This window comes from Coregonus lavaretus, assembly GCF_964263955.1.
Source record: "Coregonus lavaretus genome assembly, chromosome: 23".
In the NCBI taxonomy this organism is placed as follows: Eukaryota; Metazoa; Chordata; class Actinopteri; order Salmoniformes; family Salmonidae; genus Coregonus; species Coregonus lavaretus.
The window spans coordinates 221060-240697 of NC_140010.1; the positions used below are offsets into that span (position 1 = coordinate 221060).

Here is a 19638-nt window from a genome sequence, read left to right on the forward strand (position 1 = left end):
CTCCAACATCGTTTTAGAGAATTTGTTAGTACGTCCAACCAGCCTCACAACTGCAGACCACGTGTAACCACGCCAGCCCAGGACCTCCACATCCGGCCACAATCAACAGCCTGATCAACTCTATGTGAAGGAGATGTCGCGCTACATGAGGCAAATGGTGGTCACACCAGATACTGACTGGTTTTCTGATCCATGCCCCTACCTATTTTTAAAGGTATCTGTGACCAACAGATGCATATCTGTATTCCCAGTCATGTGAAATCCATAGATTAGAGCCTCATTTATTTATTTCAATTGACTGATTTCCTTATATGAACTGTAACTGAACTATATGAAATTGTTGCATGTTGCATTTATATTTTTGTTCAATGTAGAAATAATTATGCTCAGAGTGGGGAATTCCGACCTGATTTAAGCGTAAATGGAACGTAGTTCCCTTTTTATCCACTTTTCTCTCTATGCGTATTCTGACCTTGAATTTAAGCATGAGAATAGCATTCTATTCACCCACTATTTGTTTAGGGTGGTCGATCAAAGAAATGAAGGTGTGGCTGATGTGTTTCTACAGATACGCCCTATTCTGACCTTGACTTCCTGTAATTCCCTCATAATTCCACTACACGCGACGAAAACCTGTCGGTTCCAAGTGGAACAACATCTAGCCTACTTTCTTTTTCCTGACAGAAACAACACCATTCTCCATGCACTGGAATTTACAACTTGATAAGAGCTATTGGTAAGAGCTAGGTAACTGAGGAAGCCGTTTGGAGAAGGGATTGGAAATATACATTTCAATTGTTTTAGATATATTTTACCTTCTGATCGCTGGAGAGAAATGTGAAACCAGTCATATCGCAGCAAACTGAACCAACATATCACCTTTTCCACAGTGAAGTTTCTGAAATGCTGGCCTTTATAACTGTCAGGGATGAAATGTGGAGACCCAAGCTATAGGCTTCTGTAGCCATGCGCAAATGACAGTACAGCGCCAAACCTACTGAGTTGATTTATGATTTCTAGAATGTTTTAATTAGATTCCTGGACTTTTCACTGTATATTTTACAATTTGTATGGTGTTAAATATTAGCCCCTTTCGGTAGCCACCGTCAGTTATACCCAGTTACATTTAGAACTGTCACTTTAGTGTTCGTTTTCTGACATTTTGCATCATTCCATTCCATTGTTTACCTTTCTTTCCTCTGTCTTCATGTGGTTGTTCCTGAGGATCGCTAGCAATAGTGGATCATATTAGGCTAACGTATTACAACTTGTGCAATAATTTGGGACATGTAGCCTATTTGAATCAAGGGCGATTTAAAAAAACTTTTTAAAACGCATTTCCTGCAATCATTTCTTTTTTATTCAAATAAATTATTGGGCGGGACTAATCGACCTGTTCTGAATGTTGGGGGGGACATGTCCCCCTATCCCCTGTGGCAATTTCGCCTATGATTTGAATCATTATGGAACGCAGACCATACATAGCAGTTTAAACCTGGAGCCTGGCGCACGGTTCAGGACAACTGGACTGTTGTCATCACAGTTCCATGATTAGTGATGATTATTAGGGTGGATTTATAGGACTACTGTTCCATGATTAGTGAGGATTATTAGGGTGGATTTATAGGACTGCTGTTCCATGATTAGTGAGGATTATTAGGGTGGATTTATAGGACTACTGTTCCATGATTAGTGATGATTATTAGGGTGGATTTATAGGACTGCTGTTCCATGATTAGTGATGATTATTAGGGTGGATTTATAGGACTACTGTTCCACGATTAGTGATGATTATTAGGGTGGATTTATAGGACTGCTGTTCCATGATTAGTGATGATTATTAGGGTGGATTTATAGGACTGCTGTTCCATGATTAGTGATGATTATTAGGGTGGATTTATAGGACTGCTGTTCCATGATTAGTGATGATTATTAGGGTGGATTTATAGGACTACTGTTCCATGATTAGTGATGATTATTAGGGTGGATTTATAGGACTGCTGTTCCATGATTAGTGATGATTATTAGGGTGGATTTATAGGACTGCTGTTCCATGATTAGTGATGATTATTAGGGTGGATTTATAGGACTACTGTTCCACGATTAGTGATGATTATTAGGGTGGATTTATAGGACTACTGTTCCATGATTAGTGATGATTATTAGGGTGGATTTATAGGACTACTGTTCCATGATTAGTGATGATTATTAGGGTGGATTTATAGGACTACTGTTCCATGATTAGTGATGATTATTAGGGTGGATTTATAGGACTACTGTTCCATGATTAGTGATGATTATTAGGGTGGATTTATAGGACTGCTGTTCCACGATTAGTGATGATTATTAGGGTGGATTTATAGGACTGCTGTTCCATGATTAGTGATGATTATTAGGGTGGATTTATAGGACTGCTGTTCCATGATTAGTGATGATTATTAGGGTGGATTTATAGGACTGCTGTTCCATGATTAGTGATGATTATTAGGGTGGATTTATAGGACTACTGTTCCATGATTAGTGATGATTATTAGGGTGGATTTATAGGACTACTGTTCCATGATTAGTGATGATTATTAGGGTGGATTTATAGGACTGCTGTTCCATGATTAGTGATGATTATTAGGGTGGATTTATAGGACTACTGTTCCATGATTAGTGATGATTATTAGGGTGGATTTATAGGACTACTGTTCCATGATTAGTGATGATTATTAGGGTGGATTTATAGGACTGCTGTTCCATGATTAGTGATGATTATTAGGGTGGATTTATAGGACTACTGTTCCATGATTAGTGATGATTATTAGGGTGGATTTATAGGACTACTGTTCCATGATTAGTGATGATTATTAGGGTGGATTTATAGGACTGCTGTTCCATGATTAGTGATGATTATTAGGGTGGATTTATAGGACTGCTGTTCCACGATTAGTGATGATTATTAGGGTGGATTTATAGGACTGCTGTTCCATGATTAGTGATGATTATTAGGGTGGATTTATAGGACTACTGTTCCATGATTAGTGATGATTATTAGGGTGGATTTATAGGACTACTGTTCCATGATTAGTGATGATTATTAGGGTGGATTTATAGGACTGCTGTTCCATGATTAGTGATGATTATTAGGGTGGATTTATAGGACTACTGTTCCATGATTAGTGATGATTATTAGGGTGGATTTATAGGACTACTGTTCCATGATTAGTGATGATTATTAGGGTGGATTTATAGGACTGCTGTTCCACGATTAGTGATGATTATTAGGGTGGATTTATAGGACTGCTGTTCCATGATTAGAGAGGATTATTAGGGTGGATTTATAGGACTGCTGTTCCATGATTAGTGATGATTATTAGGGTGGATTTATAGGACTACTGTTCCATGATTAGTGATGATTATTAGGGTGGATTTATAGGACTACTGTTGCATGATTAGTGATGATTATTAGGGTGGATTTATAGGACTGCTGTTCCATGATTAGAGAGGATTATTAGGGTGGATTTATAGGACTGCTGTTCCATGATTAGAGAGGATTATTAGGGTGGATTTATAGGACTGCTGTTCAATCCCTATTGGACACTTTTCTCACCTTCCAATATTTCATGGATTGAACAGTTGAATATGGCAACTTTCAGGATGAATCAAACCACTGTAGTTTTGATTCACCAATATATTTAGTGTGTAAAGGCTCTCAAACTTTCCTATCCCTAAATAATATACAATATCAGAGTATTTTTTAATCTACCAATTGGTGCTGAAAAGGAAACAAATGTATGTATTTCCATGGCTTTCTGTCATTGATCCCAAATATTCTGAACCGTTCTCTCCATATATTCTAGTGAGTCTGTCGAAACTTCTAATTAAAGGTACACCAAATTTAAAGAGATGACTTTAGATAAATGTAAACCCTATTGGTGGTAAAGCATCAATACCTTAGTAATACAGTGGTAGTAAGTTATGTTTCTGTTCTCAGGTCAGATCGTTGTAATGTAGAAATGTTACTCTTCATATAAAACTGTAGCAGGGATCTGTAGTTTTATGTAGCAGGAATCTGTAGTTGGATCTGTAGTTTTATGTAGCAGGGATCTGTAGTTTTATGTAGCAGGGATTTGTAATTTTATGTAGCAGGGATCTGTGGCAGACCAAACTCATCCACCAGAACACCGTCCTGGAAACACAAGAAAATACGTGTTAAAAAAAACCTAGGGTCAATGTCCGCGCCCCTGCGGAAATCTAATTAGCATTATACAAAATAACAATAATACATCTGTCAGTTTAAGCTTGAGATGTGTTTTTTTGCTTGGGCTCCGTCTCAACCCCATCTGCGGTGAAAGGTGACAGTGCTAGAGCAGTGTTTGTCAGACCATGAGACATCCCGAAAATCGGTCTTCTCACGAAAACGTCTGTAGCGTCCGAACGGTTTGGACTACATACTAGTACCCCCTCTATGAAAAGGTGGGACTCGCACGAACATGTCGGTTGTTTTGCTCTAGGACGCCCACAAGCCCCACAAGACTAGTATGAAGGTAGCTGGGTACCAGTTAAAGAAATTAATGGAAGTACAGTGCATTCGGAAAGTATTCAGACATGTGTGCAAATTTAAGTATTCAGACCATTTGCTATGAGACTCGAAATTGAGCTCAGGTGCACCCTGTTTCCATTGATCATCTTTGAGATGTTTCTACAACTTGATTGGAGTCCACCTGTGGTAAATTCAATTGATTGGACATGATTTGGAAAGGCACACACCTGTCTATATAAGGTCCCACAGTTGACAGTGCATGTCAGAGCAAAAACTAAGCCATGAGGTCGAAGGAATTGTCCGTAGAGCTCCGAGACAGGATTGTGTTGAGGCACAGATCTGGGGAAGGGTACCAAAAAATTTCTGCAGCATTGAAGGTCCCCAAGAACACAGTGGCCTCCATCATTCTTAAATGGAAGAAGTTTGGAACCACCAAGACTCTTCCTAGAGCTGGCCACCCGGCCAAACTGGGCAATCGGGGGAGAAGGGCCTTGGTCAGGGAGGTGACCAAGAACCCAATGGTCACTCTGACAGAGCGCCAGAGTTCCTCTGTGGAGATGGGAGAACCTTCCAGAAGGACAACCATCTCTGCAGCACTCCACCAATCAGGCGTTTATGGTAGAGTAGCCAGACGGAAGCCACTCCTCAGTAAAAGGCACATAACAGCCCACTTGGAGTTTGCCAAAAGGCACCTAAAGGACTCTCAGACCATGAGAAAAAAGATTATTTGGTCTGATGAAACCAAGATTGAACTCTTTGGCCTGAATGCCAAGTTTCACGTCTGGAGGAAACCTGACACCATCCCTACGGTGAAGCATGGTGGTGGCAGCATCATGCTGTGGGGATGTTTTTCAGCGGCAGGGACTGGGAGACTAGTCAGGATCGAGTGAAAGATGAACAGAGCAAAGTACAGAGAGATCCTTGATGAAAACCTGCTCCAGAGTGCTCAGGACCTCTGGGGTGAAGATTAACCTTCCAACAGGACAACGACCTGCCAGAGCCCGGACTTGAACCCGATCGAACGCCTCTGGAGAGACCTGAGAATAGCTGTGCAGCGACGCTCCCCATCCATTGTGACAGAGCTTGAGAGGATCTGCAGAGAAGAATGGGAGAAACTCCCCAAATACAGGTGTGCCAAGCTTATAGCGTCATACCCAAGAAGACTCAAGGCAGTAATCGCTGCAAAAGGTGCTTCAACAAAGTACTGAGTAAAGGGTCTGAATACTTACGTAAATGTGATATTTCAGTTTTTTATTTTTAAATACATTTGCTAAAATGTCTAAAAACCTATTTTTGCTTTGTCATTATGGGATATTGTGTATAGATTGATGAGAAAAATAATAATTTAATCAATTTTAGAACAAGGCTGTAAAGTAACAAAATGTGGAAAAAGTCAAGGGGTCTGAATACTTTCCGAATGCACTGTATACGTTCACTACATGACCAAAAGTATGTGGACACCTGCTGGTCATACATCTCATTCCAAAATCACATCCATTAATATGGAGTTGGTCCCCCTTTGCTGCTATAACAGCCTCCACTCTTCTGGGAAGGCTTTCCACTAGATGTTGGAACATTGCTGTGGGGACTTGCTTCCATTCAGCCACAAGAGCATTAGTGAGGCCGGGCACTGACGTTGGGCGATTAGGCCTGGCTCGCAGTCGGCGTTCCAATTCATCCCAAAGGTGTTGGATGGGGTTGAGGTCAGGGCTCTGAGCACATCCCAAAGGTGTTGGATGGGGTTGAGGTCAGGGCTCTGAGCACATCCCAAAGGTGTTGGATGGGGTTGAGGTCAGGGCTCTGAGCAGGCCAGGGCTGTGTCTTACCTTGTTGGTTTTACTGTTGTTGGGTCTGCCCTCTGGGATGGACGGGGCAGAGGAAGCCTCATCCAGGTAGGAACTGTCATCATCCAGTAACAACTCATCCCCAAGGGCATCCAGCTCTGACAACACACAACAACATCAACCAGCTCTTTAGACACACCCCTACCTGCTATTAGACACACCCCTACCTGCTGTTAGACACACCCCTACCTGCTGTTAGACACACCCCTACCTGCTGTTAGACACACCCCTACCTGCTGTTAGACACACCCCTACCTGCTATTAGACACACCCCTACCTGCTGTTAGACACACCCCTACCTGCTATTAGACACACCCCTACCTGCTATTAGACACACCCCTACCTGCTGTTAGACACACCCCTACCTGCTGTTAGACACACCCCTACCTGCTGTTAGACACACCCCTACCTGCTGTTAGACACACCCCTACCTGCTGTTAGACACACCCCTACCTGCTGTTAGACACACCCCTACCTGCTATTAGACACACCCCTACCTGCTGTTAGACACACCCCTACCTGCTATTAGACACACCCCTACCTGCTATTAGACACACCCCTACCTGCTGTTAGACACACCCCTACCTGCTGTTAGACACACCCCTACCTGCTTCCAGGTCGTCCTCGTCTATCTCAGGAGTGGTCCTCTGTAGCTCAGCTGGTAGAGCACGGCGCTTGTAATGCCAAGGTAGTGGGTTCGATCCCCGGGACCACCCATACACAAAAAATGTATGCACGCATGACTGTAAGTCGCTTTGGATAAAAGCGTCTGCTAAATGGCATATTATTATTATATTATTATTATTATTATAGTTCCGTAGCTCCGACTCAGAGACTCCTGCACCTCGTTGGCGTCCTCCATCATATCCTCCAGCTGATCCTGTAGGTCCTACACCACATCATACATGACATCATAAAGAAGCTGTACAGCCTATAATGTGAGGTAACTGATATCAAGAGATGAAATGTGTTACTTCTATCTGATCGATCTTCACGTCCTTGTAAGCCCTCTTCATCTCTCTAGCTCCAATCTTCATAGCCTCCACCTGGGAACCAACACCACAGAGGAGTACTATTACACGGCTGACAAGTAGTCAAGTACTGATCAAACCCATTCCCACTGCTTTGCTTGCATGTTACGCTGCTTGTGGGAAAGAATAGAACTGAACTGAGACAGATTGTAGTGTGAGGCATTACAGTTAAAGCAGTTTTTGTATTCTGATCATGGAGTTCTGAACACATCATGCGTCTACACCTACATGTAAATGTGTCTACCGTGTCCACAGTGTGTCCAGATTCCCTTTTCCCGCACTATATTCAAATGCCAGTATGCATTCTAGAAAACGGTGGAACAGGCTAAATCTGATAATACAACAACAACTTCATGGCAGTAGCCAACTACTGTAGCTAACTAGCCAGCTAACCTCTGTAGCTAGCCAGCTAACCTCTGTAGCTAACTAGCCAGCTAACCTCTGTAGCTAGCCAGCCAGCTAACCTCTGTAGCTAACTAGCCAGCTAACCTCTGTAGCTAGCCAGCTAACCTCTGTAGCTAACTAGCCAGCTAACCTCTGTAGCTAGCCAGCCAGCAAGCTAGCAAGCACAGCTAAAGGGATTGCAAACGGGTTAGCATAACTCTAGCCAAACATAGATAGCTGGTTAGCAATTATGAGGCCAGCAAACACGTTCCTCAAAGGCTAGGAACGTATTTCCTCCAACGTTATAATGAAAGGTGCCTCTCGCTCGCAAAACACACGTTTTCTGGAGACTTGAAGGCGGAATGCTGATGACATCAGACACTGTATGCACTTTCAGTAACCTGATTGTGTCCAGAATGAAGATAAATCCGCACTGTGTAGTAACAGGGTAGTAACAGGGTAGTAACAGGGTAGTTACAGGGTAGTTACAGGGTAGTAACAGGGTAGTAACAGGGTAGTAACAGGGTAGTTACAGGGTAGTAACAGGGTAGTTACAGGGTAGTTACAGGGTAGTTACAGGGTAGTAACAGGGTAGTTACAGGGTAGTTACAGGGTAGTTACAGGGTAGTAACAGGGTAGTTACAGGGTAGTTACAGGGTAGTAACAGGGTAGTTACAGGGTAGTTACAGGGTAGTAACAGGGTAGTTACAGGGTAGTAACAGGGTAGTTACAGGGTAGTAACAGGGTAGTTACAGGGTAGTAACAGGGTAGTAACAGGGTAGTAACAGGGTAGTAACAGGGTAGTTACAGGGTAGTAACAGGGTAGTTACAGGGTAGTAACAGGGTAGTAACAGGGTAGTAACAGGGTAGTAACAGGGTAGTAACAGGGTAGTTACAGGGTATTAACAGTGTAATTACAGTGTTATTGGTGTAGTTAGTGTAGTTACTGTGTATTTATAGGTTAGTTAGTGTAATTACAGTGTTATTGGTGTAGTTAGTGTAGTTAGTGTGTATTTATAGGTTAGTTAGTATAATTACAGTGTTATTGGTGTAGTTAGTGTGTATTTATAGGTTAGTTAGTATAATTACAGTGTTATTGGTGTAGTTAGTGTGTATTTATAGGTTAGTTAGTATAATTACAGTGTTATTGGTGTAGTTAGTGTAGTTACTGTGTATTTATAGGTTAGTTAGTGTAATTACAATGTTATTGGTGTAGTTAGTGTAGTTACTGTGTATTTATAGGTTAGTTAGTATAATTACAGTGTTATTGGTGTAGTTAGTGTAGTTAGTGTGTATTTATAGGTTAGTTAGTGTAATTACAGTGTTATTGGTGTAGTTAGTGTAGTTACTGTGTATTTATAGGTTAGTTAGTGTAATTACAGTGTTATTGGTGTAGTTAGTGTAGTTACTGTGTATTTATAGGCTAGTTAGTGTAATTACAGTGTTATTGGTGTAGTTAGTGTAGTTACTGTGTATTTATAGGCTAGTTAGTGTAATTACAGTGTTATTGGTGTAGTTAGTGTAGTTACTGTGTATTTATAGGTTAGTTAGTGTAATTACAGTGTTATTGGTGTAGTTAGTGTAGTTACTGTGTATTTATAGGCTAGTTAGTGTAATTACAGTGTTATTGGTGTAGTTAGTGTAGTTACTGTGTATTTATAGGCTAGTTAGTGTAATTACAGTGTTATTGGTGTAGTTAGTGTAGTTACTGTGTATTTATAGGTTAGTTAGTGTAATTACAGTGTTATTGGTGTAGTTAGTGTAGTTACTGTGTATTTATAGGTTAGTTAGTATAATTACAGTGTTATTGGTGTAGTTAGTGTAGTTAGTGTGTATTTATAGGTTAGTTAGTGTAATTACAGTGTTATTGGTGTAGTTAGTGTAGTTACTGTGTATTTATAGGTTAGTTAGTATAATTACAGTGTTATTGGTGTAGTTAGTGTAGTTACTGTGTATTTATAGGTTAGTTAGTATAATTACAGTGTTATTGGTGTAGTTAGTGTAGTTAGTGTGTATTTATAGGTTAGTTAGTGTAATTACAGTGTTATTGGTGTAGTTAGTGTAGTTACTGTGTATTTATAGGTTAGTTAGTGTAATTACAGTGTTATTGGTGTAGGTAGTGTAGTTACTGTGTATTTATAGGCTAGTTAGTGTAATTACAGTGTTATTGGTGTAGTTAGTGTAGTTACTGTGTATTTATAGGCTAGTTAGTGTAATTACAGTGTTAGTGTTACACCTGCGAGGTTGTCGGGAGAGGTCGTGTTTTTCTCTGGCTGGAGGTAAGCAGGAGGTAAGCTACATGTAGTGTTGAGTAAAGCTTAACCATGTGTTAGATCGTAGGTAGGTAGTTAGCTGTAGTTAAGTATTGTATTTATTGTAGGTTAGTATTGTTGTTATTGTAGGTTTCCGTGGGTAATTGTGGGTTAGTATCGAGGCACGAGGCTAGCTAGCTAGCGGGTAGCTACTGGTAACGATTAGCAACGCTGGAGAGCTGGTTCCAATGGTAATGTAGTCCTAGCCAACGTTTAACTTTTGCTTAACCATGTATTAGATCATAGGTAGGTAGTTAGCTGTAGTTAGGTATTGTATTTACTGTAGGTTAGTATTGTTGTTATTGTAGGTTTCCGTGGGTAATTGTGGGTTGGTATCGAGGCACGAGGCTAGCTAGCTAGCGGGTAGCTACTGGTAACGATTAGCAACGCTGGAGAGCTGGTTCCAACGTTTAATTTTTTATTTTATTTTTTTGCTGCGTTGTGAAGGGAACTCGACACGGACTTGAATTGTCTGTTTGGTGTGCTGACACACTCTTGGCAGTTTGTTGTGGCCAGGTGTTGATGCTAAGTTGTGTGTTAATGGATGCTAGCTTGCAGGTTGGCTACGGCGTCATAGCTAGGCTTCGTGGGTTGTTGTGGGTAGTTACTGTGTCTTGGCAGTGTCCTCGGCCGTGCCGGCTGTAGCACGAAGCTAGCTAGCTAGCCGTTCTTCAAACAGAGTCAACACAGTGGCCATTGCTAGCTACCCAACATGACCAGCTGGCTGTACTGTAGTAGCTAACCACAATATACTTGTCCTAGCTAGCCAACTTCTAATCATTGCTGCGTCATGAAAAGAACTTGACAAAGACACGAATGATCTGTTTAGTGTGTTATCACATTATTGGTGGTTTGTTGTGACCAAGTGTTGGTGCTAAACGGTGTGTTATTGTTATTGGATGCTAGTCTGCTAGTTGGCTATGGTGTCATAGTTGGCTAGCTGAACAAAGTGGGTTGAGTCTATTCCTTTAAACATTGAACCGCTGTGGTTCACAACAATTCTGATTTCCAAAGGCGGAAGTTGGGAGAGTTTTTTGTTCGGGTGGTTCAGTGAAACAATTTTAGTTTCTGAGGTAGAAGTTTTTGGTGAGGGAGGCCCTGCTCTCTCCGCTCCCAGATGCTTAGTCCATTTCATTCCGATCTCCTCTGCATTTTTGTAGCCATTTGCTACAGCCTGTCAACTATGCCTCTGCCTATCCCTGTTCTCTCCTCTCTGCACAGGCTACACAAACGCACCACACCGCGTGGCTGCTGCCTCTCCAACCTGGTGGTCCCTGCACGCACCACCCACGTGGAGTTCCAGGTCGCAGGCAGCCTCTGGAACTGCCGTTCTGCTGCCAACAAAGCTGACTTCATCCCAGCCTATGCCAACCTCCAGTCCCTCGACTTCCTGGCGCTGACGGAAACATGGATCACCACTGAAAACACCGCTACTCCTACTGCTCTCTCCTCGTCTGACCATGTGTTCTCGCATACCCCGAGAGCATCTGGTCAGAGGGGTGGTGGTACAGGAATCCTCATCTCTCCCAAGTGGACATTCTCAATTTTTCCCCTAACCCATCTGTCTATCTCCTCATTTGAATTCCATGCTGTCACAGTCACTAGCCCATTTAAGCTTAATATCCTTGTCATCTATCGCCCTCCAGGTTCCCTTGGAGAGTTCATCAATGAGCTTGACGCCTTGATAAGTTCCTTCCCTGAGGATGGCTCACCCCTCACAGTTTTGGGGGATTTCAACCTCCCTATGTCCACATTTGACTCATTTCTCTCTGCCTCCTTCTTTCCACTCCTCTCCTCTTTTGACCTCACCCTCTCACCGTCCCCCCCTACTCACAAGGCAGGCAATACGCTTGACCTCATCTTCACTAGATGCTGCTCCTCTACTAATCTCACTGCAACTCCCCTCCATGTCTCCGACCACTACTTTGTTTCCTTTTCTCTCTCACTCTCCTCCCACACTACTCACTCTGCCCCTACACAGATGGTAATGCGCCGCCGCAACCTTCGCTCTCTCTCTCCCACTACTCTCTCCTCTTCCATCCTATCATCTCTTCCCTCTGCTCAATCCTTCTCCCTCCAATCTCCTGATTCTGCCTCCTCAACCCTCCTCTCCTCCCTTTCTGCATCCTTTGACTCTCTGTGTCCCCTATCCTCCCGGCCGGCTCGGTCCTCCCCTCCAGCTCCGTGGCTTGATGACTCATTGCGAGCTCACAGAACAGAGCTCCGGGCAGCGGAGCGGAAATGGAAGAAAACTAAACTCCCTGCCGACCTGGCATCTTTTCACTCCCTCCTCTCTACATTTTCTTCATCTGTTTCTGCTGCTAAGGCCACCTTCTACCACTCTAAATTCCAAGCATCTGCCTCTAACCCTAGGAAGCTCTTTGCCACATTTTCCTCCCTCCTGAATCCTCCCCCCCCCCCCCCCTCCTCTCTCTCTGTGGATGACTTCGTCAACCACTTTGAAAAGAAGGTTGACGACATCCGATCCTCGTTTGTTAAGTCTAATGACACTGCTGGTCCTGCTCACACTGCCCTACCCTATGCTTTGACTTCTTTCTCCCCTCTCTCTCCAGATAAAATCCTGCGACTTGTGACTGCAGGCCGCCCAACAACCTGCCCGCTTGACCCCATCCCCTCCTCCCTTCTCCAGACCATCTCCGGTGACCTTCTCCCCTACCTCACCTCGCTGATCAACTCATCCTTGACCGCTGGCCATGTCCCTTCCGTCTTCAAGAGAGCGAGAGTTACTCCCCTTCTCAAAAAACCAACACTCGACCCCACTGATGTCAACAACTACAGACCAGTATCCCTTCTTTCTTTTCTTTCCAAAACTATTGAGCGTGCCGTCTTTAGCCAACTCTCTTGCTATCTCTCTCAGAATGACCTTCTTGATCCAAACCAATCAGGTTTCAGGACTGGTCATTCAACTGAGACTGCTCTTCTCTGTGTCACGGAGACTCTCCGCACTGCTAAAGCTAACTCTCTCTCCTCTGCTCTTGTCCTTCTAGACCTGTCTGCTGCCTTTGATACTGTGAACCATCAGATCCTCCTCTCCACCCTCTCCGAGATGGGCATCTCCGGCGCGGCTCACTCCTGGATTGCGTCCTACCTGACCGGTCGCTCCTACCAAGTGGCGTGGCGGGAAGCTGTCTCCGCACCACGTGCTCTCACCACTGGTGTCCCCCAGGGATCGGTTCTGGGCCCTCTCCTTTTCTCCCTATACACCAAGTCACTTGGCTCTGTCATATCCTCACATGGCCTTTCCTATCATTGCTACGCTGACGATACACAACTAATCTTCTCCTTTCCCCCTTCTGATAACCAGGTGGCGAATCGCATTTCTGCATGTCTGGCAGACTTATCAGTATGGATGACGGATCACCACCTCAAGCTGAACCCTGGCAAGACGGAGCTGCTCTTCCTCCCGGGGAAGGACTGCCCGTTCCATGATCTCGCCATCACGGTTGACAACTCCGCTGTGTCCTCCTCCCAGAGTGCGAAGAGCCTAGGCGTGACCCTGGACAACACCCTGTCGTTCTCCGCCAACATCAAGGCGGTGACCCGCTCCTGCAGGTTCATGCTCTACAACATTCGGAGAGTGCGACCCTGCCTTACACAGGAAGCGGCGCAGGTCCTGGTCCAGGCACTTGTCATCTCCCGTCTGGACTACTGCAACTCGCTGTTGGCTGGGCTCCCTGCCTGTGCCATTAAACCCCTACAACTCATCCAGAATGCCGCAGCCCGTCTGGTGTTCAACCTTCCCAAGTTCTCTCACGTCACCCCCCTCCTCCGCACACTCCACTGGCTTCCAGTTGAAGCTCGCATCCGCTACAAGACCATGGTGCTTGCCTATGGAGCAGTGAGGGGAACGGCACCTCTGTACCTTCAGGCTCTGATCAGTCCCTACACCCAAACGAGGACATTGCGTTCATCCACCTCTGGCCTGCTGGCTCCCCTTCCTCTGCGGAAGCATAGCTCCCGCTCAGCCCAGTCAAAACTGTTCGCTGCTCTGGCACCCCAATGGTGGAACAAGCTCCCTCACGACGCCAGGACAGCGGAGTCACTCACCACCTTCCGGAGACATTTGAAACCCCACCTCTTTAAGGAATACCTGGGATAGGATAAAGTATTCCTTCTAACCCCCCCCCCCCCCCCCCCCCCCCCCCCAAATTGTAAAGTGGTTATCCCACTGGCTATAGGGTGAACGCACCAATTTGTGAGTCGCTCTGGCTAAGAGCGTCTGCTAAATGACGTTAATGTGCCCTTGAGCAAGGCACTTAACCCTAATTGCTCCTGTAAGTCGCTCTGGTTAAGAGCGTCTGCTAAATGACTAAAATGTAAAATGTAAATGTAATTGGTGTAGTTAGTGTAGTTACTGTGTATTTATAGGCTAGTTAGTGTAATTACAGTGTTATTGGTGTAGTTAGTGTAGTTACTGTGTATTTATAGGTTAGTTAGTGTAATTACAGTGTTATTGGTGTAGTTAGTGTAGTTACTGTGTATTTATAGGTTAGTTAGTATAATTACAGTGTTATTGGTGTAGTTAGTGTAGTTAGTGTGTATTTATAGGTTAGTTAGTGTAATTACAGTGTTATTGGTGTAGTTAGTGTAGTTACTGTGTATTTATAGGTTAGTTAGTATAATTACAGTGTTATTGGTGTAGTTAGTGTAGTTACTGTGTATTTATAGGTTAGTTAGTATAATTACAGTGTTATTGGTGTAGTTAGTGTAGTTACTGTGTATTTATAGGTTAGTTAGTGTAATTACAGTGTTATTGGTGTAGTTAGTGTAGTTACTGTGTATTTATAGGTTAGTTAGTATAATTACAGTGTTATTGGTGTAGTTAGTGTAGTTACTGTGTATTTATAGGTTAGTTAGTGTAATTACAGTGTTATTGGTGTAGTTACAGTGTAGTTACTGTGTATTTATAGGTTAGTTAGTATAATTACAGTGTTATTGGTGTAGTTAGTGTAGTTACTGTGTATTTATAGGTTAGTTAGTGTAATTACAGTGTTATTGGTGTAGTTAGTGTGTATTTATAGGTTAGTTAGTATAATTACAGTGTTATTGGTGTAGTTAGTGTGTATTTATAGGTTAGTTAGTATAATTACAGTGTTATTGGTGTAGTTAGTGTAGTTACTGTGTATTTATAGGTTAGTTAGTGTAATTACAGTGTTATTGGTGTAGTTAGTGTAGTTACTGTGTATTTATAGGTTAGTTAGTATAATTACAGTGTTATTGGTGTAGTTAGTGTAGTTAGTGTGTATTTATAGGTTAGTTAGTGTAATTACAGTGTTATTGGTGTAGTTAGTGTAGTTACTGTGTATTTATAGGCTAGTTAGTGTAATTACAGTGTTATTGGTGTAGTTAGTGTAGTTACTGTGTATTTATAGGTTAGTTAGTATAATTACAGTGTTATTGGTGTAGTTAGTGTAGTTACTGTGTATTTATAGGTTAGTTAGTGTAATTACAGTGTTATTGGTGTAGTTAGTGTAGTTACTGTGTATTTATAGGTTAGTTAGTGTAATTACAGTGTTATTGGTGTAGTTAGTGTAGTTACTGTGTATTTATAGGTTAGTTAGTGTAATTACAGTGTTATTGGTGTAGTTACTGTGTATTTATAGGTTAGTTAGTGTAATTACAGTGTTATTGGTGTAGTTAGTGTAGTTACTGTGTATTTATAGGTTAGTTAGTATAATTACAGTGTTATTGGTGTAGTTAGTGTAGTTACTGTGTATTTATAGGTTAGTTAGTGTAATTACAGTGTTATTGGTGTAGTTAGTGTAGTTACTGTGTATTTATAGGTTAGTTAGTGTAATTACAGTGTAGTGTAGTTACAGTGTAGTTATGGTGTAATTATGTGTAGTGTCGTTACAGTGCAGTTAGTGTGTAGTTAGTGTAGTTCCAGTGTAGTTAGTGTCATTACGGTGTAGTTACGGTGTAATGTAGTTATAGTGTAGTGTCGCTATGGTGTAGTTATGGTATAGTTATAGTGTTGTGTAGTTTTCGTGTAGTTAATGTAGTTACAGTGTAGTGTAGTGTAGTTACAGTGTAGTGTAGTTATAGTATAGTTAGTATAATGTAGTTACAGTGTAGTTAGTGTAGTCTAGTTATAGTGTAGTGTAGTTATGGTGTAGTTCTAATGTAGTTATGGTGAAGTTACAGTGTAGTTATAGAGTAGTTATGGTGTAGTTACAGTGTAATGTAGTTATAGTGTAGTTATAGTGTAGTGTAGTTATAGTATAGTGTAGTTAGTATAATGTAGTTAGTGTAGTTATAGTGTAGTGTAGTTATAGTATAGTGTAGTTAGTATAATATAGTTAGTGTAGTTATAGTGTAGTGTAGTTATAGTATAGTGTAGTTATAGTATAGTGTAGTTAGTATAATGTAGTTAGTGTAGTTATAGTGTAGTGTAGTTATAGTATAGTGTAGTTATAGTATAGTGTAGTTAGTATAATATAGTTAGTGTAGTTATAGTGTAGTGTAGTTATAGTATAGTGTAGTTATAGTATAGTGTAGTTAGTATAATATAGTTAGTGTAGTTACAGTGTAGTGTAGTTATAGTATAATGTAGTTAGTGTAGTTATAGTGTAGTGTAGTTATAGTATAGTGTAGTTAGTATAATGTAGTGTAGTGTAGTTAGTGTAGTTACAGTGTAGTTATAGTATAGTTAGTATAATGTAGTTAGTGTAGTTATAGTATAGTTATAGTGTAGTGTAGTTATATTGTAGTTAGTATAATGTAGTTAGTGTAGTTACAGTGTAGTGTAGTTATAGTGTAGTTATAGTGTAGTTATAGTGTAGTGTAGTTATAGTGTAGTTATAGTGTACAGTAGTTATAGTATAGTTATAGTGTAGTTACAGTGTACAGTAGTTATAGTATAGTTATAGTGTAGTTATGGTGTAGTGTAGTTATAGTGTAGTTACAGTGTAGTGTAGTTACAGTATAGTGTAGTTATGGTGTAGTTAGTGTAGTTACAGTGTAGTTAGTGTAGTTACAGTATACAGTAGTTATAGTGTAGTTATGGTGTAGTTATGGTATAGTGTAGTTAGTATAATGTAGTTAGTGTAGTTATAGTGTAGTGTAGTTATAGTATAGTGTAGTTAGTATAATATAGTTAGTGTAGTTATAGTGTAGTGTAGTTATAGTATAGTGTAGTTATAGTATAGTGTAGTTAGTATAATGTAGTTAGTGTAGTTATAGTGTAGTGTAGTTATAGTATAGTGTAGTTATAGTATAGTGTAGTTAGTATAATATAGTTAGTGTAGTTATAGTGTAGTGTAGTTATAGTATAGTGTAGTTATAGTATAGTGTAGTTAGTATAATATAGTTAGTGTAGTTACAGTGTAGTGTAGTTATAGTATAATGTAGTTAGTGTAGTTATAGTATAGTGTAGTTAGTATAATGTAGTGTAGTGTAGTTAGTGTAGTTACAGTGTAGTTATAGTATAGTTAGTATAATGTAGTTAGTGTAGTTATAGTATAGTTATAGTGTAGTGTAGTTATATTGTAGTTAGTATAATGTAGTTAGTGTAGTTACAGTGTAGTGTAGTTATAGTGTAGTTATAGTGTAGTTATAGTGTAGTGTAGTTATAGTGTAGTTATAGTGTACAGTAGTTATAGTATAGTTATAGTGTAGTTACAGTGTACAGTAGTTATAGTATAGTTATAGTGTAGTTATGGTGTAGTGTAGTTATAGTGTAGTTACAGTGTAGTGTAGTTACAGTATAGTGTAGTTATGGTGTAGTTAGTGTAGTTACAGTGTAGTTAGTGTAGTTACAGTATACAGTAGTTATAGTGTAGTTATGGTGTAGTTATGGTGTACAGTAGTTATAGTGTAGTTATGGTGTAGTTAGTGTAGTTACAGTATACAGTAGTTATAGTGTAGTTATGGTGTAGTTACAGTGTACAGTAGTTATAGTGTAGTTATAGTGTAGTTATGGTGTACAGTAGTTATAGTGTAGTTATGGTGTAGTTAGTGTAGTTACAGTATACAGTAGTTATAGTATAGTTATGGTGTAGTTAGTGTAGTTACAGTGTACAGTAGTTATAGTGTAGTTATAGTGTAGTTATGGTGTAGTTAGTGTAGTTACAGTATACAGTAGTTATAGTGTAGTTATAGTGTAGTTATGGTGTACAGTAGTTATAGTATAGTTATGGTGTAGTTAGTGTAGTTACAGTGTACAGTAGTTATAGTGTAGTTATAGTGTAGTTATGGTGTACAGTAGTTATAGTATAGTTATGGTGTAGTTAGTGTAGTTACAGTGTACAGTAGTTATAGTATAGTTATGGTGTAGTTATGGTGTACAGTAGTTATAGTGTAGTTATGGTGTAGTTAGTGTAGTTACAGTATACAGTAGTTATAGTGTAGTTATAGTGTAGTTATGGTGTACAGTAGTTATAGTGTAGTTATGGTGTAGTTAGTGTAGTTACAGTGTACAGTAGTTATAGTATAGTTATAGTGTAGTTATAGTGTAGTTATAGTGTAGTTATAGTGTAGTTATGGTGTACAGTAGTTATAGTATAGTTATAGTGTAGTTATGGTGTAGTTAGTGTAGTTACAGTATACAGTAGTTATAGTGTAGTTATGGTGTAGTTATGGTGTACAGTAGTTATAGTGTAGTTATGGTGTAGTTAGTGTAGTTACAGTATACAGTAGTTATAGTGTAGTTATAGTGTAGTTATGGTGTACAGTAGTTATAGTGTAGTTATGGTGTAGTTAGTGTAGTTACAGTATACAGTAGTTATAGTGTAGTTATAGTGTAGTTATGGTGTAGTTACAGTGTACAGTAGTTATAGTGTAGTTATAGTGTAGTTATGGTGTACAGTAGTTATAGTGTAGTTATAGTGTACAGTAGTTATAGTATAGTTATAGTGTAGTTACAGTGTACAGTAGTTATAGTATAGTTATAGTGTAGTTATGGTGTAGTTAGTGTAGTTACAGTGTACAGTAGTTATAGTATAGTTATAGTGTGGTTATGGTGTAGTTACGGTGTAGTTCCTAGTGTAGTTAGTAACAGTTCTTACTGTAGTTTTAGTGTCCTTTTAGTGACTGGATGGCGTAGTTGGGTTATGGTGTAGTTACAGTGTAGTTAGTAACAGTTCTTACTGTAGTTTTGGTGTCCTTGAGGGACTGTATAGTGTAGTTGGCCTGTTCCATGTTGAAGGACTGCTGAGCCAGCTGGTCTCTCTGGCCCTCATACCTGGAATATAACATGGTCATTATTCAAACCTGGAATATAACATGGTCATTATTCAAACCTGGAATATAACATGGTCATTATTCATACCTGGAATATAACATGGTCATTATTCATACCTGGAATATAACATGGTCATTATTCAAACCTGGAATATAACATGGTCATTATTCAAACCTGGAATATAACATGGTCATTATTCATACCTGGAATATAACATGGTCATTATTCAAACCTGGAATATAACATGGTCATTATTCAAATCTGGAATATAACATGGTCATTATTCAAACCTGGAATATAACATGGTCATTATTCAAACCTGGAATATAGCATGGTC

General features: G+C 40.5%; 1 protein-coding gene across 1 annotated transcript in view; it reads right to left on the bottom strand.

Moving 5' to 3' along the window:
* Positions 1-4123: 4123 nt before the first annotated feature.
* The window catches only part of LOC311099104 (charged multivesicular body protein 5-like), a gene marked incomplete at its 3' end in the record, with an annotated part of 44865 nt that continues 29350 nt past the window's right edge, over positions 4124-19638 (bottom strand). The window contains exons 5-10 of the mRNA XM_084139738.1: positions 19208-19301; positions 7347-7418; positions 7184-7261; positions 6980-7010; positions 6355-6470; positions 4124-4174 (exon numbers count right to left, since the gene is read on the bottom strand). Of these exons, the coding sequence (XP_083995864.1) occupies positions 4124-4174; positions 6355-6470; positions 6980-7010; positions 7184-7261; positions 7347-7418; positions 19208-19301 (442 nt within the window). The remainder of the gene's footprint in view (positions 4175-6354; positions 6471-6979; positions 7011-7183; positions 7262-7346; positions 7419-19207; positions 19302-19638) is intronic.